We start from the raw sequence: 22,300 nt of genomic DNA on the forward strand, positions 1-22,300 counted from the left end.
CAGTGTGCCAGCCAAGTCCTACTTCAGCTGATAGTGTGAGCGTTTTGCTGTTTTGGCTGTGAATTGCAGGTCTGCCTCAACTTATAGGAACATTTCACACTGTTACACCACCAGAAACTCTCCTTCTCCTGCTCTGACATTTTCTCTTACATGTCGTCCACCACCGCTTTCTTAATGACTCTCCGCTACTAGCTGACCTTCACAAACAGAGGGATAAGCGTTGTGGAGCTATCAAAGCTAAAACGAAAAGGCTTAAAATACTGAAATGCTAGCCTTGAAAGGGGGAGACATCTCCACCCTCAGCACCGGCTTATTTTTATCTCTGGTGTCTGCAAGAGGCCAACCTGGCGAATGGCTGAGGATATATTCATAGCAGAGAGTGTTACTATATCAACAGCAAACAAGACCATACTCATTTGTCAACCTCATCGACGTCGTCTCCCTTCAGAGTGAATGTGAGTCACAAGGAGTGCCTCAGTTCAACATGACATCAGCAGCAGCATCATCAGCTCTGAGTCCACCCAGCCCTGCTTTGACTTGCCGTGCCTGCCTCACTGTGATGTGGCAAGTATGACTGGTATCTTTGGTTGCATTAAAGTCACATTCAGAATTTTCCTTCGACCTCAGCAGATGTGGGAGGATGACTGACGATTAAAATTACAGATTGGCCACTGCAGACATGAAGATTAAAAGCACAGTTGGAGTAAAGATAGGAAAATATTTTTTTTCAAGTGAAAGAGTTTTGAAATAGCATGTTCGTTCTCTCACAAATGAAAAGTTGGATTTAGAAGCATTAAAGTCACCCTCTCTCTCCTCAGTGCTCTCAGAGATTGTGCTGCTACAGCCATAATTGGTCTGGGATGACCAGTGCTGTCTAGTATGGTGGCTAGTATCTGCAAATTTTAGATACATGTTAATGAGCCAGTTTTCTGACTTCCTAACCTTCTCTACTTGTACTCCTGTTAAAGTTGGGTTGATCTGATTGGCCACACTCAAAGGCAAAGTGAAAAGCTGGCTATCAGAGGGGCAAGAGCTGACAGTAGTTTCAATATGAGCTTCACAGTGCAGACAGTCTTTCCTGGAAGGCATTCATGGGCATTTGTACGTGGAAAGAGAGACAGAAGTAGGTAAAGAATGAAAAAAGATGTCTTGAGAGAGCCAAGATCCACTCACTCCACACACCTGGTCAGCACCTGCGTGAAGTGAGAGCGAATGTCAGATTGATCCTCCGCTGAGCTCAGCTGCTGTAGTAGCTCCTCGTTGCTGAATTTGCTGTTATTCCATAACTGCTGCTTACACAGCTGGAGTGGCCACTGTTAAGCAACACAGACTCACTTTAAGTGACACTACAGTCCTGAAAAAGCAGAACCAGCCCAGCACTGAAAGTCTGTTAGTGCTATTGTATGCCTGCACCACAAATGTCAGTGTAAGCTGCGTCACATAAAGGCCACATAGTGTGCAGTGTTTCGCTACAGCCGATGTTCATTTTTTCTTTAACTGGAGTTGACTGCGCAATTAAAAATAATTATCCATATTGGTGAGGGTGCTTGCACTAAGAGCGGCTCTATTAAAAGCATGTAAACATTTACTTTGAGCTCGCTGCCACACTGATGGTAGGGTATTCACGCGTAACATCTGTTTCTGGTCTGATGGCTTCAGTGGGAACCGTTTATGTCTTGTTTGTCTTCACTTGAAAGATCTCCATCCGCCCTACTCATGAGAATAACTTTAAAGAGGAGTTTTTACAAAGCCTTTCTTACGCTTTTCCTTTTTTTCCCCCCCAGCACAGTCTATTGTGCCATGACCACTCTCACCACACTCGCCACATTATGTGTGACCATGTCAGGGGTGCAGGAAAATTACACAAACAAAGCGGCATATGCCACAGTGTGCGTCCCAGACAGTTCACCACGTTTACGCTGCAATGTCACATAAACATGCGTTAGTCTGAGTATGTGTGTGTGTGTGGTGTGATTCATTGTCTTGTTTACCTCGTGTGTAAAACTGCATCACTTCCTCTGAGATTTCCCCCCCACTGGTCAATGCTTAACCACGTGGCTGGAACAGGATAAAAGGGGGGGGATTCACGCAGGGCTGATGGATGAGTTTCCTCCTCTTTGTGACACACGATAAAGACCAATCAGGGGATCATGATCCTGAAGGGTTAATGTCATGGGAGCCAGATAAAAGTCCAGCTGTAACATGTTGCATTTGATGTAAAACTTCCTGAGAGTGAATGATTTTTGACATTGTAATGACTTCAAATTTAGATGTGACACTTCAAGGAAACCTCCATAAATATCTATAAATGTGCATGAACGGTCTTAAAACTCAGTGACATGTACCACATTTAAGTATTTTATCATATTATTAATGCATTTACAATCAATTGTATCAGCAGTTAGTGAATGTTTTATGTCTTACTCAGCCTATTGTTTATGGAAATGAGTATTTTTATAATCTGTACATAATGGTCAGATACATAGTGATGTTTTTTTTATTCTATATCCTCTTTACTATTTATTCTGACCCCTCTGAGGCTACGTTTACACATAGCAGGGTATTTTGGAAAACGGATATTTTAGCCCCTCTGTTTTCAAAAATAATATTGTGCACACAACATCGTTTTCAAAAATGTTGTCTTTTACATGAACTCGGATAAATACGCCGTGGAGCACATCATAACTATGCCAAACCTATGGGCGCGAGTGTAAACATAGGTCGCTCACATGACGTTAGGTATTTTCAGTCACATGTTGTGACGTTTCAGAACCTAAAATGCAGTTTAACCCTTTTTTTACACGCCAACACATAACCAGCGTTTTCAGAAATCTCCACTTTGGCTGGAGTTTTTAAAAATGATCGTTTTCCGTGAAAAAAACTCTGTTTGCGTGTAAACGAGAGGCCAAACCCATGAAAACATATGCGTATTCCCTAAGTGTAAACATAGCCTTAGCCACTGTTTTTGCTGTTTTTTGCCTTTTTAATACTTACTTGCTGTAATGACTTTCCCTGGTGTGGGATAAATAAAGTCTTACCTTTTTAAGTGGTGTAGTTTAAAGGGAGTGTGACACTCCAGTGATAGAGGCATCAAGCATTGGATAAGCTGCACGTCTTGTTGAAGTTTAAAACTTGTTGCGTTGCAGCTTAAAATGTTTTGATTGAGTGCTACACTGCTGCTCATTTTTATCATAATAAGCTTTGAACTCCCCTCCAGCCTCATCCGGTCTTCTTGCATTAATATCTGTCACAGGACCCAAATGCAGAGTGAGTGCTAGTGTGCGATGAGTTTTTGCAGCAGAGACAGTTTGTGTAGACCGACAGAATCACGAGGCAGGCGAGGGTCAACGCCACGGGGGCAGCACAGCCATACTAATAACTCCAGATGGCCAAGGCAGGTAGGCAGGTATCAACATGCAGAACAGGTACCGGGAAAAAAAACAGCAACAGATCTTTTACAAATTGGCAGAGGAACAATGGGTATATACATAAAGTGTGTGGTGACTAATGAGGGAATGAGGTGCAGGTGGGGAGATGAGCAGGGAGGCTCAGGAGTGGAAGGAGAAAAGTCAGAGGGGCCTGGGAAAGTGGAAATGTGGCTGAAGAGGGCCAGAGAGGCAGAATCAGCAGGAATTCACTCAACTGAGGCTGACACCTTGACAGGATCTGTACCAGCTAATTCACCACCTTGTGTCAGAATGAATCATTTTCACTCCCCATGAAGCATCTGTCCATTATAAACATGTATTACACTGAATTTATGTGTGCAAATGCTTAATGGGAGGGGATGCAAGTCTTTACAATTATGTGAATAAGCACTTAAAACATGCATGCTGCTGTGTATACATCTAAAGTTTAAACACACTAAAACACGTAAACTAATGAGGGGCCACAATTGTTTACACTGCAAAAACATGTATGGAAATTGCCTCGACCTAGATGTGTGTTTACAACCACGTGTCTTTTGAACACCACTTAAAGCATAAAAGCTTTACGTTATGTTATGATTTATAAGTACGAAGTGAATTCCTGTAATAGGATCCCCACAAAGAGGACAGACAGATCTGTCATTATCATGTTCCTGTCCTTCACAAACAGGATAGACACTCATGGAAGCTAAATGGAAAACTAGTAGGTGTTGAGTAACACCTTGCTCTTGTCATGTTAAAGCCTCATAACTCCAATTTTGGTCAATTTCCCATTTTAATTTTGAATTGAAGGATTACATTAAAGAAAAGTTGGGTCTTATAAAAGCCTTTTCAAAGTCAGCTGGATACTTTTGAAAATACCTGAATGGCGTTCAGCCTCAAAAGAAGCTTGTTAAAACCCGATGTTTGGGAGATTACGTGCTTTCGACGAGTTTTCCAGACAGTGATGATACCAGACAGGATGGGTGTGGTGCTGAACTTGTACGGTGGAAAAACAGGGTTTGAAAGAGGTTGGGGATCAATGCTGCTGATTTCAGTTAGTGGAAAACTTGCTGAGACGGGGGGGACACCCTGCACATATCCTGCTGTCAGGATTTTTTGCCTCTTCACATCCTGTGCTGAGGCCACATGTGACAGCACTGTTGCAGGTGCAGCAGAGGGCCAGTAAAGCAGGTTATTCAAGATACTATTAAATAAAAATAAGGGTCACTTTACAGTATATTGAGGTCAAGATGTTCATGATTAAGTAGCTGCTTGTTAGCATGCATTTTAGTAGCATATTGGCTCTTTATACAGTACTTATTAATACCTTAGTCTGAGGGTTAGGGTTATTGAGGGTTTGGTTATCAAGATAAAAATGAATGTACACTTTCTTTACTTACTATCAATGAGCAGTTAATGACCTCGTAGTTGTTGAATGTGGTAATCAGAATAAGGCATTAATAAGTGCTTTATAATCACCGATAAAGTGCTAAAAGCTACTAATATGCATGTTAACAAGCAGGTAGTTAATGGTGAACATGTTAACCTTAATATGAAGTGTAAAATAGAACCATGACTGGATTATGGTTTGTGTGAAACAGGAAGTCCTTAAGAACTATTTGATGGATTGCGATTTTATCATTATGAATGGTGTGGTACAGACATTAAATGAGAGGCACTGATTCCTCTTTCAAAACCTGTTTTCCATTGCTCAACCACAGGACCACACCCATCCTGTATCATCACTGCCGTATGGTGCATCTCCCTCACATCAGATTTTCTTGTTCCAACTTGTTTTGGCATTGAACGTCATTTAGGCATTTTGAAAAGTATCAAATTGTCTCTGAAAAGGGTTTTAGGAGGCAAAAGAAACAGAGAATAAGTGTATGAATATTGGCAAGTGTTGACTTTTTTGGATTTGAGTGTCCAACTATTGGATGGATTGCTCTGAAATCTGGCACAGACATTCATATCCTGCGTAGGATCAACTGTAAAAACTTTGGTGATCCTTTTAAAACATGGCTCGCACCATCATAGCATCAAAAACCTGCAAAACTAATGATATTTACAGCAGCTTCAGCTGTAGTTTGTCCACACAGCTAATTAGCAAAGGTTAGCATGCTAACATGCTAAACTAAGATGCGTTAGGGTTTAGGTCAAAGCACCAAAGTACAGCCTCACAGAGCAGCTAGCATGGATGTAGACTCTTGGTCTTGTTTTAGTGTATCAGCTACCTCTCAATACTTTTAAACTTCTGCAGTCTGTCTGATTCTCAGCCTCAAACATGATCTCAAATATTGACTATCAAGCGATATCATTTCCCAAAGAAACCAGGAACATTGAGTTGCTAGCAAACATTAGTCAAACTAGAGTAAATTGTGTTTTTCTGAGGGACTACTTTCTGTGGATTTATCTCAATGTCAGTATTTGCAGCTCTCATACGGTGTATGCACACTTAAAAAAACTTATTTTAACGTGTCATCTACTGCAACTGTGAGATTCAGTGTTGTGTTCTTAATCGTCTTTGGGCAACAGTGGCTTCACAGAAAATACTCGCTCGCGGGATTGTTGGTTTTGGTCTTTTCTTGGGATTTGCTGACAAATAAAAAATAATCACCAGATTTATCTTTTAAATCAAAAGTATTGATTTTAATCCACAGACTAATGGACATGGCTCAACATAACAACGAGAGCAGCATCATAAAATCTTTTCTTTTCTAGGGCTGGGTTTGGAGGATGGTTGACGGCTCCTATAAACACCACCACTGTCTCTCTGAGAAACTCCTCCTCTCCACTGTCCACATAACTGAGACGAATAACTCCCAAGATGAGTGCACATCCTGTTCACGACCATGTTTTTCTCTTCCAGAGGTTCTCAAAGCATCAAAGCATCCATCTAAAGCTCACTTTTTTGAGTCATATAACTGACATAAACTGGAAAATCTGACCAAAATGATTTACTGAAACTTGTAAGTTCTTTTAAAGTAGACACAAGAAGCCCTCTCTTCTGATCCCAGACTGGCACAGTTCACGCCTTGTGGCATGACAGCAAACCAGAGTACAATGAAACACTGGAGCCACATTTTATTATAAGGCTTTTCTCTGTGCTGGTCCACACCCCTGCCAGGATAATGGCTTGGTCCTTCACTGCTGCCATGTGAATGCAACCATTGAGTTTCTCCTTTAAGCAAAAAAATCTGCTACTTTGAAAAATGTGAACAAAGCGCTTCAAGGTAATTCCTCAGAATGGAGGCTTATCTCCTTTAAAGTATGTTGAGTCGTGCCATGCAGCACAAAAATGACTCAGACTGGACATTTTTTTTCAGATCTGGTAGTCGCAGGTTAATAGATAACCTCCTCCACATCAAATATCAAATGAATGGTTAACAAGCTCGTACAGGTTAATGCTCCGTTGACTTAGCAAGCCCTTTCAGTTCCACATTTCAAAGTCAAAAACATTTTGATCACTTTCCCGAGGATTTCCCCTCGTGATTGATATGGTAGTTCATGTTACATGGGTCATTGATGGTAGGTGCTCTGCTGGACTCTTTTCTCATGAAAAAAGGTTTCCCATTAGAAGAAGGTTTCCTCACAGCTCACGAAAAGGGCCGCAGAACAATGGACAATGAAGAAAAGAAAGTCAGGAGGCGAAGAATGCAGCTGATTGTATCTTTATCAGTCACAATTTCAGCCTGCAAGCTGAATAAACCGCATTGTATGCCTCTTGAATCACCTTTTTCATGAGCCCGTCCCAACAAAACAGCACATTAGTAACACGTAAACTTACGACTTTAAGACTTGTTAAAAACTCTAAGCACTCCATAACACATGGCTTGATTGTTAAAATATTTATTCCAGTTTATAACATAAATAATGTACAAAATAATAATACTATAGTGACATGAAGTATTTACAATAGTTAAAATAAAGTGGCAATAAAAAAATACATCATTACAAAAAGTGCTTTTCATCGCTGGATGCTGATTTAAATTCTGATACTTTTAGGTTTGATTATCCGTCATTTGAAATGCAGTAATGCTGAAGTGACTTTATTCCCTCATTGACTCAGAGAGGCACTGCTACAGTTTGCTGGTACGTCCCTCCTGGTCACAGATGCTCTTTAACAGAGAGGCCTGGTTCCATTTGCAGAGCTGGTGTGAACGAGACAAAAAAGAAAAAACTGTTCATGTTGATTTTCATTCACACAGGAAAAAAAGAAAAAGAGATCATTCATGCTTTTTGGGTCGTCATTTCTAATATATATCTAATGTTTTTTTATGAGAAGTGAGCACATAAACATTTCTTCAATATGGTTTTCAGAGGTATTTTGGTTGTTTTATGGCAAAAGCTCTTGATAAAGTAAATACACAGGAATGGACAGGTACCTTAGTCGGGCTGGCAACCTAAAGATTTTGGAACTGTAATAACTCCGGCTTCAGGTCTTCTCTGGTGTCATATGAGCTATAGTGTCATCAAATAAGGAATTTGTGTCAGAGTTGTTGATTATTTGTTGGTTAAAATTTGATTAGTTCACCAAATGGTGTTTTATTGCATTTTTAATTGGCATTCCGCAATGTTAGTGTTAGTCATTGCAGCTTTGAGAGAGTAATGAGTTTTTATGAGCTTAAACCTTGATTTAATGCACACAGTTAATGGATTACAAATGAATTTCACAACATTAATAAGAAGTTGTTGTTTTGCAGTGAAAAGCGTCCCCGTCTCTGGACATTCAAAATATGCCCTCCTGTTTCTGCATGGTTTTGACTTCCTGCACATTTATTGAACTTGATTATTAAAGACATCCTGATTCATTCGGGCCTGAGGGAAACATTTTTCCTGATGCTGCTTTCTATGTCAGAGCCGGTTTTATTCAAGAATTTCCTGTTGACTTCCCTCATTTCTCAGCACGAGTCCGGAAACACTGACATCTAGATTTCCTCAAACGGCTCAAAAACTAAAAAGCTGTGAAGAATGTGAATCTGATCTGCTGCAGGGCCCAACGTTACCTCCCTGCATGCTGTGTTTGTTCACAGAAATATGTGCTGTAATTGACCGGTGTGTTACTGTGCAATTAAGAGCAAAAAGTGCAAAGAGAAAAAGCAACAGAAGGATAAAAAGCATAATCAAGTATGAGTCATGCATTAAAGAGTTAAGAGTAAAATACTGGATCTCACCCTTTTCTCTTCAGCAGAAACTTGTGTAAAAAGAAAAGGAGTATGCAAACAACTGTAAAGAAAAAAGAGATTTAATGCATTTTGTATTTCAACTACAAAATTTTGTTAAAGTGTGAAGTCCAAAGAGAAAATTGTACATTACCTATTGAAATGCATATCACACTGACTATAACAGATGTATATCCTGAAAGACACACGCAGAGTTAAATGCAGAGCATAAATAAGCACTCATGTTATCATCTGAATACAACTCCATAACTCACCAATATCCTTGTTAACATCTACGGCCCCATCGCGCATGTCTGCAAGCATAAAACAGTATTATTAGCGAGCAAACTGACAGACTCAGACTGCATCATCAGCTCGTACAAGAAGGTCTGAGCATCTCGTTTACTTATTTAAATCCATTATGTGTCAGACTTTAAGTTGATTAGAGCATCTGTCCTTTTAATTTGCTGGTGTGTGTTTTTATCTGTGGAAAATGTCGCATGCGATGCTTTGAGCCCATTCATCTCCATGTCTCCATGTCGGGTCAGTGAAGGGAAGAAGACCAAAAACATTGACATATATTAAGTGGGACAGGGACTGAGGGAGGGAGACATGACAGCTCTCTTCGGTCAGTAAATTAAAGCCATTATCAGTTGCTTTGCAAACAATAAAAACATAAATCACAGTGTTAAAGGAGAAGGTTGACATTCTGGGAAATGCTTATTCGCCTTCTGGTGGAGACTTAAATGAGAAGTTTGATGCCTCTCTGTTAAATATGAAGCTACAGGACAGCCCAGTTAGCTCAGCATAAAGACTGGAAATGGGGAGAAACAGCTAGCCTGACAAAATCTCCTTTCCAGCACCTCACTAATTATATGTTATATCTCATTTCCTTAATCTGTGCAAAAGTGTGAAAACACAATTTCCCATGTTACAGGACGGTTATGTGCCGCTTGACATCTTGGCTGTGAGCAGTGGCTTCCTGGAGCTGCGAGAAAAAGCCCGGCACATTACTCCAAAAAACGGCAAATTGTCAGTTTTACACTTGGGTGCATCTGCCAGGAAGCTAATAGGCCTTTTGAGTTAACTTTGTTAGTTCCAGTAGCCCAGGAAATGTCTAAAAAGGCAGCAAAATAAATGAGAATCCGATTCAGTGAGCTCTAATACCGGCTGACCTGCCCGATGGTTGATGGTCAGCTGCCCACACTGATGATAACTGTCATCCTAAATGGTTTTGTGTATCCAAGCGAAGCGCAGGAGTCGCTATATTTCTACTACGGTGCTGTCTATATTTTCCACTGCTACCCATTACTTTCCGTTTATGACCAGTTTCAAGTATTAAAACTAGAGTTTGACTCACAGATCCATTTCAGAAAAATCCAGGTATTCCATTATTACAGTTTTTCCATCCCACAGTAAAAAAAACTGTCTTCCCTCCACTGAAGCAACAGGGAAATTTAACTGGAATAACAAATCACAGAGCAAACAGACGCAGAGCTCACAAAGTTTAGGAAAGCCCATTATATTCAGACTGAGGATTGCTTTGGGAAGCACGTGCTGAGGGGAGGCACAGTAGAAATCCATGCAACAGAACTCCGTTATTAAACTTAAGCTTGTAATTGTGCAGCTTCCGAATGGAAAGAAGATTCAAGCTTGACTGCTTTTTCTTTAAACTGGTCAATACCTTGAAATGATGTTGTCGACGTTACACCGGTTGTAGCCGCTCTATCCTCGCCTGACAAAATGCCTCTGCCACCTTTGAAAAGAGCGACCACAGTGATTCCTGATTCATGTTCGGATAGCATAAAAGCCGTGAAGCTGAGAAGCCATTCCTGAGATGCGCGCAAACAGTACATTCGTGCTGCAACTAGAAGAGTTCCAGCTGAATTACAACCTCGTTTTGAGCTGTTTTTTCTGTACCTGGCGCTGAAGGTGAGGCAGCTGGTGGTGTGATAGTTTTATCTCTGTGAGCTGTGGCTGCTGGATCTGTAGAAGTGGAGGCTTCTGTGACATGGAAAATAATCATTGTTGTCAAAATAAAAAGGGATTTCTCGTCGTGATCAACTGTTATATTTACTCATATTTCCATTTCTCTACCTTGCGCTGGAGGCGTAGGTGTTGCTGTGAGCGTTTCTGTCGTAATTCTTTCCACTGTCACACCTATGAGAATTCATCCGAGGTTAAAATAAACATCGATCACCAGGCGTTTATGAGACGGTGGAGCGTGCAAACAGATTTCGTGTTACATGCAGAATGTGTTGTGCTTGCAAATGACAGTTATGCATCTTCGGATGGGATTTATTTCTCACAGCAGCCCTGTGCTTCATGAGGTTTATCATCCTCTTGAAGACAACATTGCGCAATACTTGTCTTTAAAAGCGAGGTTACTCTGAGGTCAAAACGCATTGTTGAGCTGTTAATGAGAATATGAGCTTGGCAGCTACAACAAAAAATGCTTGGAGTGAGACATTCACAGACATGAATGAACAGAATTAATAGAAAAAAAGGCTTGAAGACGGCTTCATGAAACAGGTGAGAGAGGAGTGTGTGGAGACGCTCAATGCTGAGTGTCCTTGGTGGCACCATAGCAACACCGACAGTATGTGCACTTTAGCTGAACGCATTTAAATGCTTGAAAGTGCACTTCAAACTGGCTACTGATCTTGCAGGACTGGAAAACAGTTACAATACCACGGCTGCGGTTTCAGCCTGTTAACTACAAATCGTTCATGTTACATGACAGCATTTCAAAGCACAACTGAGGTTTTCTGACTGATTTGTTGCAGGCAGGCAGCCAATGTTCGGATTTTATTTCCACTACAGTGTGAAAATCCACTTGCAGAGCTTTTGAACTTGCTTAAAGCTTGTCTCATTGGGGACAACCCTCTGATTTCTGAGGCTTGGGAGTGAGAGTGATCTCGAGTTGTTCTTCGTTCATGGTTTAATTTTCAGAAAATCTACTTCAGCTGGTGAATGCAATGCTAATCGCTGTCTGACTCTCACATATTTGCCTGAATGTCCTTGAAAACACCAACCTGGACCCGCTGCAGGCTGATTTTCATGTTGCAGTGGATTGAAACCAGAGGCCACGTAAAAGACTGGAAATCTATCTGCAAATTTACTGAATGCTTTGAAAAGGGTCGGTAATGATGCAAAGAGTATTATAAGTGGTTCAAACATGCAAGGGTACCCATGTGGTCCTCAAATACTTCAACAGTACTTGAAATGCATTAAGCTCACGCCTCCTCAGCCTGCCTCTCATCAGCGGGAACAGTGAGCTTACCTTTGCATTCAGGAGGCTGAGAATCGTATACACCACTTTCGCCGCACACAATGCTGTCTTTCCCAACGAGGGTGTATCCTTCATTACAGTGGTAATGTATGATCTCTCCATATGTTGGGACATCTTGAGAATCCCATGAGCTTCTGCCATTGGCCACTTCAGCAGGTCTGTCACAGGTTACAACTGAGGAACCAGACAAAAAGGTGTTCAGGTAATTTAGAGTAAAAACACTTGCTGGCTGACAGAGAAGGGTGAAAAAACTGCTGCCATGTATTATAACAACTCGAGAAACACGGGTTGTCTTTTGAAAAACAGCTTTTGCTGAAGAAGAATTGTTTTATGGCTTCGAGAAATACAAAGAAAGAGACATTTACTTTTACACTTGGCTCTTCCAGACCACCCTGTCGCGTAGCACCACTTGAAGCTCGATCCGCTAATCTGGTAACTGTTGAAAGAAGACGGAAAAATAGAGCAGGGCTGTTTATTTAAGGAAGAATTAATACTGCGCAGCCATGTAATGCAACAGAAAGGTCATTTTCAACTTCGAAACTTAATTCATGCAGAGTTCAGTGAAGAGCTACTTGTGTGTATCAACAGCTCTGGATGTTGGCACGAGCAGAGCTTCTAATCAGTGAAACCATGACGTAACACTTTCTCGCCGCGGCTCCATTTGTCTTTTTCTTTAGAAATCTTTTCCATTAGCAAATCCACCTTAGCTACAGCCGTCTCGGCCTCTTTGCCAGCAGGACTCTCTGGCAGAACAGCAAACTGACTACAGCGACCACTGAGGGCTCCCTGTGTGCTGTCACTGGAGCTGCACCACGCCCACACTTGCTTGTCTAAATTTAAGACATTTATTTTCAGCCGAACAGAAATTAGATGTGAAGATTTGATATCTTCTTCATGTATACTCACCCTTTATCACAAAACACTGTTATCATGTCACCAAACAGGGTACCACCGCTGGTATTAAAGCTCATATTCGGCTGAGGTTTAGGGGGACCGCAGTCCTTCTCTGTCATAGAAAAAGAAAGGGGAGAACATCGATGCTGGACTTTCATGCAGGACATTAACCCCAGAATGACAGAATAATGAGGTTTCAGTAGAGTTAAACTGAAATCAACCAGGACTCACTTATGCAGATGATATCTGGTTCAGTCCAGTTCCCATCAACACAGGTTGTGATCCCAGAGCCCGTTTCTTTCACATATCCATTAGCACATTCTAAAGTGGCAACGGAGCCCTCTGGAAAATTATTAATTAGAAGCGCTTCGTTGGTTAAGACAATGTTTCCTGTGCCCTGAGGTTTAGGACAGTCGGCTGGGGGAGGAAAGAGACGAAGAAGCAACATCAGCAGCAACGTCTTTGTGTTTCACAGTCATCAGACGATAATGCAGCCTCAGTCAGTAATACTGTAAACATTAAGGCCTGAAATAAGCAAATAAATAAAGCGAACATCAGACTGCGGTGTACTCGTTTCCAGAGACGACTCCATCCATGTGAGGAAATGTCCTGATTTCACTGCACAGTTTGTCTTTAGCAGGACAAAAACATCCTTTGTTAAGGATTTATGATTGTTTATTTAGTAACGTTATTATTGATTAATAAATCATTTATTGAAGTCTCTGTCCCACCCTCCAGCCACATTCCCCGTTCTCCAGGCTCACTGCCATCTCCCATCCCTCCACCAGATGCCTTCTGTCTTTCCCTCCTTTCCCCATCACCTGACAGCCCCACCCACCTGCTCACCTGCTCACGTCTCTCATCAGCCCTGCAGGTACAGTACCTGATCTCCCTGCCCGCCTTCTCACCTGCCCTCACTTTCCCCATCAGCCCTCTGGATATGTAACCGTCGTTCTTGTGAACTCCCTGTTTCCTGTCTGCCGGCCTGCCTGTACCTGCCTGTGAGGTATTTCATCAATAAATCACTGAAGTCATCATACTGCTTCCTCTGTCTGCTCTGGGTCTTTCCCCTGCCGCCACTCTGCCTCACCGCTGTGTCAACTAATGCTTTATGGTTATAAGCTACCACCAAAAACTAAACATGTTTGCCAGGTTTTTCCGCTGGGTAATTAATAGTTCTGTTGTAAATAAAATAAATAATTGATAGAAGGGTTTTAATCCATCACATCTGCAATTATATTGTAAATGTCGACAGAACTTTAGTTATTAATGAATAGATCTTAATCCAAGTAAGTGGTTTTCCATAACCCATAAGGATTACTGACCTATAAAACATTATTTCCAAACAAATATTAAAGCCAATAGTTAGGAGTTATAAAACTTGTCAAAGTTAGCTTATTAGAAAGTGGGGCCAAAATAATCACATCTTATCTCCAAGGAAATTACAACAACATTTCTGAAATATTTAGGGGCCATGGTGGAAGATTTATCTCTTGTCTTTACGGTTCATCTCACAAAAATAGTCCTGGAATAATCCTACAGAGGCCAAACTGGAACGACTTCAACATTGCTAATTTACAGCCTTTTATGCTCAGTGGCCACTTTATTAGGCACATCTGTGCAAGGTGTAGGTTTATCACAGAGGTCATAGTTAAAGGTGATGCACTGGACTCTACTGAAAGCTGTTTCTAATGTTTTGTCCTCCCCATTTATATACATGAGGGGAGCAGATTATTAGAAAAACATCTCAATATAACGAAACACCACCTTCAACTATGACCCATATACAAAAAACTATATATTTAAATTAACATTTCTATGACACCATTCACAAAAACAGGCGCCATAAAAATTCATTATGGCAAAACAGTTCTATAGGACACAACAGATCTTTTATATTGCTATATTTTAAAATTATTCATTGTTATAGTGAATTTTGGCCTAAAACAGTGATCTTACTGTGAAAAAGTTTTACAATTACCAATGATAAGTCTGTGAGCTTTTTGGACAGAGGAAGACACAACAGTGCGCGACAGTTAACAGAAAATACAGCCTGGCTTTTCTTTCAGGGACTCTCATGTGACTCGGTACGCTGATAAATATTATCTCATTAAGCACAGTGCCGGCTCATGATATCACTGACCTGCAGCCTTCACGACAAAGAGGTATATTAACAGCAGAGGTCCCACTCCGCGCCGTCCACAGGTGTCCCGTAAAACTTCCATGCCGGCCTGAAGACGGTCAGAAAACATCCAGATTCTGCGTCTGAGTCTCGGTTTAAGTCCTCCAGAGAGGCGACCAGCTGCCGGTCATCCGCGATCCTCCCATGAACGCACCACTACTGTCCATTTTGTCCGAGGTCAAGTTATTCTCAACAACCAGACTGACAGGAAGTGACAATGCACCGCCTTCATAATAAAAGCAGTGTCATTAACACGCAGCTGACTTAAGGCAATATTTAATTGCACGTAAGTTAAATATAAAAGATATTTTACGTGTTTCTGTAACATTTGTCAACACATTTAACTGACAATTTATACATCTGATGTCTATAGCATGCTTTTGAATGTCATATACCTGTAAATGCATTTTTATATTTAAAGGTATGTTTTTCCACTGACTTAGGATTTTTGTTTTGTTTGTTGTAATTCTTTCATTTCTTGTGTACCTCTTTCTGTGTCAAGCTATTTATGTTGTAGCTCACGTGTACTGCTGTAAATGTTACAATTTCTCCCTTGGAAAATACACCATGCTGGTACGCTATCGCCAGCGTCTTATTTTGAAAGGCCGGAAAGTAAGTTCCGCATTTAAAACCGTCTTACTTGACATTAATGTATTCCAGCGTCAGTGTAGAGAACAGACACGGACAAAGGTTTCAAGGTGAACAAAGAGCCCTTAACACAACACCTTCACCGACAGATGTGTCTGTTCTCTTAAAGATCAGCAGATGAGCACAAACTGCTGGTTTGTCCACAAGTTATAGCAGCTCAGTAGATCCAGCCCCAACGTGGAGATGTCTCCCTAAGCAACAGCAAAAACTGGAAATATAATGGGTGTGTCCTGGACTAAAGAGGGTATTCCCTCTGTGAATCCCCAAAAGGGGAACCCTTTATTATTCTGTTCTGGGGTGATTCAGATCCACAAGTTTGTGGAGTTTCACTAACAGATAAGAACAAACTCAACTCAACTTACATTTCATATACGATTTAGTAAAAAATAATATGTTCCATAGCAGTTTATACTACATGACAGAGCCTGACTCACTTTCTGGGGTTTGGGTTATTGTCATGGATACATTCCACAGTTTTCTTCAACAAGAGGGCTGTGCCTCATTGCCTCACACAGTCTGGGGTAAATTCCAAGTAACTCCACCACCCATTTTCAACCACAGACGTTTGTTGACAGGGCCCGTCTCCCTCCTCCACCCAGGGTTGCCTGAGAAACCCACATTTACACAAAACTGGCAACAAAGAGCAAACAAAGTTCAGGAACCTGTTACTCTCGTCAGTGTTTTTGAACAAGTGAGGAAACACCAGGATGGGGGATATGTTTGGTGATGCACATTACGTCATTAAAAAGTATAGGGTATTAAAAGAAGCTTGAGATCTTAGCTGGATGTAAAGCCAATAAAATGTGCCCTGTGGTGCACCTCATGTCCTTTTAAGGCCTTTAAAAACGTGCATTAGCTGGTAACTAATGCTCGTTTACCAGGCAACTTCTCATGTTTGAAAGACTCACAAACTGTGGCACAGTCTGCGCTTCTTATCTCTCCAAACACCCTGTCTGAGTGAAAGATTAAGACACCTCCCCTCTCGACAAGCAACCCAGAAGAATGCATCTGCCTCTCCTCAAGTCTGATAATGGAGGGGAAAAAAGGTCAACAGTGCGTCAGAATTCACCTGCCTTTCTCCTGCTCAGTCATACAAAGGATGGGATGTCTGAGTAGCAGGATCATATCTTTTTCTCAACACATGCTGTACATCTTCACAGACATATATCTCAGTGACATAACGGATGTTACCGTACAAAATACGTCATTTTGGCAAACATTTTCCCTCTCATATGCAAATTTCACAAAACTAAAGGGACAAAAGCCTTCGTGGGATTTATAAGTGCTCATATTCTGCTGCCAGAAATACCTATTTTTAACAAGAAAAAGCTCAAATGGTGGATATTCTACTCATGGTATGCATTAATGATAATGATCTCTACAGAAATCAACAGAAACCCCAACCCAGACAACCATTACACCTAATCCTACAAAAATGTGTACCATTTTTAACCATGCACATTGAACATGTCACTGCACGGTGATGCCATCTAGTGGCACAAAGAAGGCACTGCTTCAAAATTTCTTATATCATTATCATGTAAACAGTGCATAAGTTAGGTGGTGTTGTGCTCTTCCAATGAGAAACGTGATTCAGTACTATATTAAGGTGTCTGACAAGGTGACATTATTGATAAGCACTGCATCCATCTGAAAACATGCTTTGTGGGTGCGTTGGGTGGTGAACGAACACCAAGAAGTGCTGATTGTGGTGCAATTCTGAATAAGAGAAAAAATATTTATGCATGCCCACTGACATCTCTAACTTTGGATAACTCTAAGCTACAGACATCAGCAGCTGCTTCTAACCCTCCTCATAACTTTGTCTAGTTGCAAAGAACAAAGACAATTCTTCTTTTTTCTAATAAAATGTGCCCCACGTCTGATCTCCACATTCATGCTGCAGAATGTGTCTGTTTTATGACAGAAAAAGCAATAAAAACATATTTGGATTCAAGTATCTTAAAAGTCAGATTTTCTTCCTAATGCGTATATTTCTAAATCCACACAGAGTGTGACATTTCCTGGAAAAGAAAAATTATAGTGCAAGTTAAAAAAGAAGGTCAAAGACAATAGCTCTTTGCAGAACGTTTACCTCTGCTTTGAAATCGTCAGTACAATCCAGCTCTGCACATCATTTTATGCCTGGGGCAGAAATAGAACATAACAAATGTGATATTCCGGCCATTTCTAAGCAATTTAGTCAATTATCCCACCACGTGCAATTACCAGTCGTTCTGTCGCCATTAAGGCAGCTCTTCCAGGATGGTGTCAAGCTCTCAATGACTGAGCAAGTGTCTTCCAAACCGGGGTCAAAGTCATTAACATAACAGAGGTGCAGAATCTAAGCAGTCATTCACAGATAAATTGTACTTCTACATCAATAAAACCTTCAAAACAACTGCTCCAATGCCCTTAAGTGCCCTGCAGGAGCTGGTCAGTGCGGCGGACATCTCTCAGGTCTAATCATGCATTTGATGTGATAAAGAGCTGCAGAAGAAGCATGCATTGCAGAATATTCCTAAAGCAAATGATAGAAAGTTTATAAAATGAGTCTTTGGTCTGTTTCCCGACAAGAGCTCTGCAAATGTGCAGAATTTCAAAGTAAACTTGTATCAGTCTTGATTTGAAGCTCCCTGCAGATAATCCAATTTTCATTTACAAATGTTTGAATCCCACACAAACGCTGCAGAGCCTTTGACAAACAGCTTTTAATTAATCTCTCACAGCTACACCTGTCTCGAGTCATTTGTTCAATTCAGTGTGTGATCCATTCATATGTCTCTGCTTTATATAAAATATACAGTAGGGCACTTCAGCAGACTCGTAGCTTATATAATCCTTATATCGCTCACGCAGCTGGAACTTCATTGAGGATTTGCAGCCGGTCTGAAAGTTTCATCGGGATCCGACCAATTTCTATTTGTGTTCTCGCAGTGTGGCCCCATGATTCATGCCTGCCTTTGAAAAATGGATATTTAATGGCCACAACGTGTACGCATCCATAAAATGCCTCTGAGCTTTCTCTTGTAATTGAAAATCATCTACTTTGTGTCGTCACGCTCTCTCCGACCTGTCGAGAAAAACAGCTGGCTACCATGACAACTGGAAATCTGCCATAGTAACAGTAGCTTACATTGCTTTGGCGTGTGAAAGGACAGCAACGCTGGACCGTGGTGTGAAAGAAATTAATCTAAACATGACACCTGACTGCGTTGGAGGAACAATGAAATATCATCAACAGAAAAGCATGGCTTTGATTCAAACCTTGTAATTAATGTGCATTTTACAAGAAGTCCAGAGGGTGTTTTCAGTAAAACTTTATTTTTCAGTGCATGAACGGAACACCATGTCGAGGTCATAGTCTATCCTTTTCAATCCATTTTTAAATATTTTCTTTCTTTTTTTTACATAAAAAAATAATGGAGCGATTTAATATACCTCTATTTTTTTCCCCCAGAAAGAGCACTCAGCAAGTATTTATAAAGGTGCTGTACAATGTACAAACATTTACATCTACCGTTCCTACAGAATGTAGAAGATACCACGAGGATTGTTTTTCTAATGAAGCGATGCAAGGCCACAGTATGATACAGAGATGAGACAGAAAATGGTCAAAAAGAAAGCGTAAAGGAGTACAACAGTGCAGGGGACATACAATAAAAAGGGCATTATCTGATTCACCAGACTGAACTGCCTGTACCTGACACTCCGGGTTGGATTGATTCATTCGACCAACCAAACTATTGCACAAAAACCTACCACTGATTGGCTCAAAAGTGCACGATCTAGTCATCTTTAACCTGAAAACTCCCTTATACAATCACAAGCTCTTATCACAGCCATTCACAGACCTTAACCACCATTTCACTGTCCCTGATATTGACTTTATCACACGTTTGCTACTATACTGCGTTCCCTGAGCTCATCTGAATATGTCTTAATCTCATTAGCTATAGCTGGGCACCTTGAGTCTATTTCCTTGCTCTGATTTTACAGCAGAAGCTTCAAAAATGTAGTAAAGCAAGAGTGAAATTAGACTTTTTCTCATTTTCACTGACTCCCACATCCAATTGTTTATCTGTTATCCATCAGCTCAGCTTCCCTTAAAATATGTAAAAAGGTGGGGGTCTCTGTATGCCTGTCTTAGAGAAGCAGCATGCTCAATATCTCCCTAAACCACCACATCGCTCCCTAAGCTCCATTATCCTTCAAGCTACCCTGGCACATAATCACACAGCAGGATTGACAAAATACATTTAAAACCCTCATTTTTCTTTTCTCAATAGGCAAAGGTAAAACCATCAGGGGCATGACTCAGACCTTGCACAGTATTATATAAATTGCCACGTTGGCCTTAAACGGAGAGTCTTTTAGAAAAAATGAAACAGCTTTATAAAATAATAATAACAATAATAAAATGTTAATGCATTAGTAGCAAGTCAACATCACGAATTAAATACAACTCATGGTCATTCTGTTATGCTACAAGGGCAGATGCAGTGCAATGGAGTTCAATAGATAGTTAAAGAGTTTAGAATCTGCAAAACATGACACATTCAAATATATATATATTATATTTCACAATGAGACACGTTTTGAGCGACTGCAAACATTTGGTACAGCCGTTTGCACGCTACCTATACATTTCATGAACTACAAGATCCATGGTTATCCCTACCACTGAAGTACATTGGAAGGATGGTGAAAGCTCAAATAACATGGGACAAATCTTTGAAGTCTATATCAAAATGTGGAATGGCTTGGTACAGCTACATATACACATATTAATCTATTATCTCAATAAATTACACACAGCTTGGTTATCATACACATGGTAAACAAGTTCTCAAACCACAAGTTTCTGGTCTTTTTAATGATACTGTCTGTATGAAGGAGAGCCATGTCTATAACCATAAGAACAGTCTACAGTCCCCGGTAAAGTGAATGCTTGCTGGATTGTATTAGAAATCGGCCTGGTGCTCAGAATGAGAATTATAAACAAGAAACAGGATCATCCTCAGTGATGTGCAGAACACGTGCAGTAAAACAAACAGAAGGACCGACTGCATGCAGTTGAGCAAACGTTGAAGAAAAAGACAAGTCAAAATATCCCACAATGAGACCGAGAGCAAAATTAAACCGTAGATGACAGTCACATGTGGTGTATACTACAGGCGAGAGCCTTTCTCCTTTTCTTTGCATATGGGTCATTGCATTGTAATGGGTGAAGCGCTGTTGGTAGTTGATGTTCCACAGGAGGCTCCCAGGATTGGCACATATTCACATTTCAGAATGTCTTGTCTGGCAAGGCCCCGAGCATGCCGCACATGCTGACGTCCCACATCAAAGATGCCGAAGCAGCGGACAAGGCGGAGGGGAGTTGCTACATGCCACGTCTGATGTCACAGGACTCCCAAAAAAGACCTTGTCAAAAGACAAATCTGGACATGGTCCAAAGGTAATAAAAGTGGCACCGTGTTGCACGTCTCTGTTTTATGGAAGAACTCAGAAAAAACTGTCCACTGAGGGCACTGTTAAATATTCCATGGCACAGCTCAAGTCTGGGCGATTCAATATTCTATCACAAAGGGTCGCGGAGGACCTCTGCCTCGGAGAGGATTCTGGCTGAGCTGGGCACTTTCCAAGGGCCGGGGCTAAGAGGTCCTTTTGGGCTCTGCGGGGTCCCTGGAATACTGTTGAGAGAGGCCACACTGCCTTCCTTACTACTGCCGTCTTTGTAGGAGTAGGAAAGCGTGTCTTCCCTTCCTTTTGCCTCTTTGGGCGAAGCTACAGAACTTTTTCTACTCAATTTATCTTTGAAAGCCAGCAGCGACTCTCTTCTGTTGATAGCCTTGTTGCTTGTACTCATGTCCTCCGCAGATTTCCCGTTAGCATCTCTCTGCCTTGAGTCTTTTCCTTTCTCGCTCTCTCTGACTGTATGAGGAGATGTCCTGTGGTGGTGAGACTCTGCCGCCACCCTTCTTTTAAAGCTTTCCTGCTCACGGTCGGGCCTTTCTCCTCTCCCTTCCATCTCCCTTCCTTGTGTGTATCGCCTGATTTCAAGATTGCCCGCTTTGCCATTTTTCTTTTCGAGATCCAAGCTTTCTCTGCTGGATGAGTCTTTTAATCTCCTCTGAGGGCCTTGCTGATGCTCTGCGCGCTGCAGGGTCAAAGCCACTTGCTGTCCAGCTTGAGGAGACTTCCTAGGGTTTGCGGCTCGTGTTGTTGTCTGCGTCTGAGATGTCCTGCTCTTGCTCAGAGTTTCTTCCTGTGCCTGACTCGCAGTCTTTTTGGGAGTGTTATGTTGCTCTTTGGCTTTAGGAAATGTCTCCCCTGTTTTCTTTGGGCTGCTTAGCTCTCTGGAGTCCTTTGTGGGCCTGGTCCTCTTGTAGAAGTTCATACGCTCAGGGGAGGCGGGAGAGAGCCGTTGTACCTCCTTGTCTGCCCACTCACCACTCTCCTCCACTGAGCTTAAACCCCTGCTGCGGGGCTTGAGGCCTTGTGGGGATATGGCACTCCAGCTGTGGGAGTGTTTTAGTTTGCTGGAGAAGGGAGAGGAAACAAAGATGGAAGCCCCAGTGGGATATGGAGAGGACAGGGGTGATGTGTCAGAGAAAAACACCTCTCTGGAATAGCTTGTGGGTGAAATGCGTTTCTGATCACGTTGACCTGTAAGAAAAGCACATATTTTACAAGGAACCAGCATATG

The 22,300-nt window shown here is 41.4% G+C and overlaps 2 protein-coding genes across 5 annotated transcripts in view; both read right to left on the minus strand.

Moving 5' to 3' along the window:
• Positions 1 to 7,239: 7,239 nt before the first annotated feature.
• On the minus strand, positions 7,240 to 15,143 carry LOC139350837 (complement decay-accelerating factor). Of its 3 annotated transcripts, XM_070992469.1 has the most exons (13): positions 14,902 to 15,143; positions 12,990 to 13,175; positions 12,771 to 12,870; positions 12,230 to 12,300; positions 11,856 to 12,038; positions 10,670 to 10,732; positions 10,493 to 10,576; positions 10,257 to 10,328; positions 8,848 to 8,886; positions 8,727 to 8,768; positions 8,585 to 8,636; positions 7,796 to 7,871; positions 7,240 to 7,561 (listed from the first exon to the last, which is right to left on the minus strand). In XM_070992469.1, exons 1-12 carry the CDS (start codon positions 15,008 to 15,010, stop codon positions 7,814 to 7,816), a joined length of 1,059 nt encoding a protein of 352 aa, XP_070848570.1. In that variant the 5' UTR covers positions 15,011 to 15,143; the 3' UTR covers positions 7,240 to 7,561; positions 7,796 to 7,813. The 3 variants fall into 3 exon arrangements, with proteins under 3 accessions (XP_070848570.1, XP_070848579.1, XP_070848588.1); XM_070992478.1 differs by lacking the exon at positions 7,796 to 7,871 and having other exon boundaries at positions 14,902 to 15,101; XM_070992487.1 differs by lacking the exons at positions 10,493 to 10,576; positions 10,670 to 10,732 and having other exon boundaries at positions 14,902 to 15,098.
• Positions 15,144 to 20,434: 5,291 nt separating this feature from the next.
• Positions 20,435 to 22,300, minus strand: part of LOC139328679 (membrane-associated guanylate kinase, WW and PDZ domain-containing protein 3) — a 122,280-nt gene continuing 120,414 nt past the window's right edge. For both annotated transcript variants that reach the window (XM_070958598.1, XM_070958599.1), the window contains one exon: positions 20,435 to 22,260. In XM_070958598.1, the coding sequence (XP_070814699.1) occupies positions 21,173 to 22,260 (1,088 nt within the window). In that variant the 3' untranslated portion in view covers positions 20,435 to 21,172. The remainder of the gene's footprint in view (positions 22,261 to 22,300) is intronic.

Source organism: Chaetodon trifascialis, chromosome 3, assembly GCF_039877785.1.
Source record: "Chaetodon trifascialis isolate fChaTrf1 chromosome 3, fChaTrf1.hap1, whole genome shotgun sequence".
NCBI lineage: Eukaryota > Metazoa > Chordata > Actinopteri > Chaetodontiformes > Chaetodontidae > Chaetodon > Chaetodon trifascialis.

Bases quoted from the DNA above. Each gene is read 5' to 3' on its own strand.
- LOC139350837 (XM_070992469.1), bottom strand. From the start codon at position 15,010: ATGTTTTCTGACCGTCTTCAGGCCGGCATGGAAGTTTTACGGGACACC. The intron at 12,301-12,770 runs GTGAGTATACAT...TTCTTTCAACAG, and splicing joins ACAGTGTTTTGTGATAAAGG to TTACCAGATTAGCGGATCGA. The intron at 10,733-11,855 runs GTAAGCTCACTG...GAATTCTCATAG, and splicing joins TCAGCCTCCTGAATGCAAAG to GTGTGACAGTGGAAAGAATT.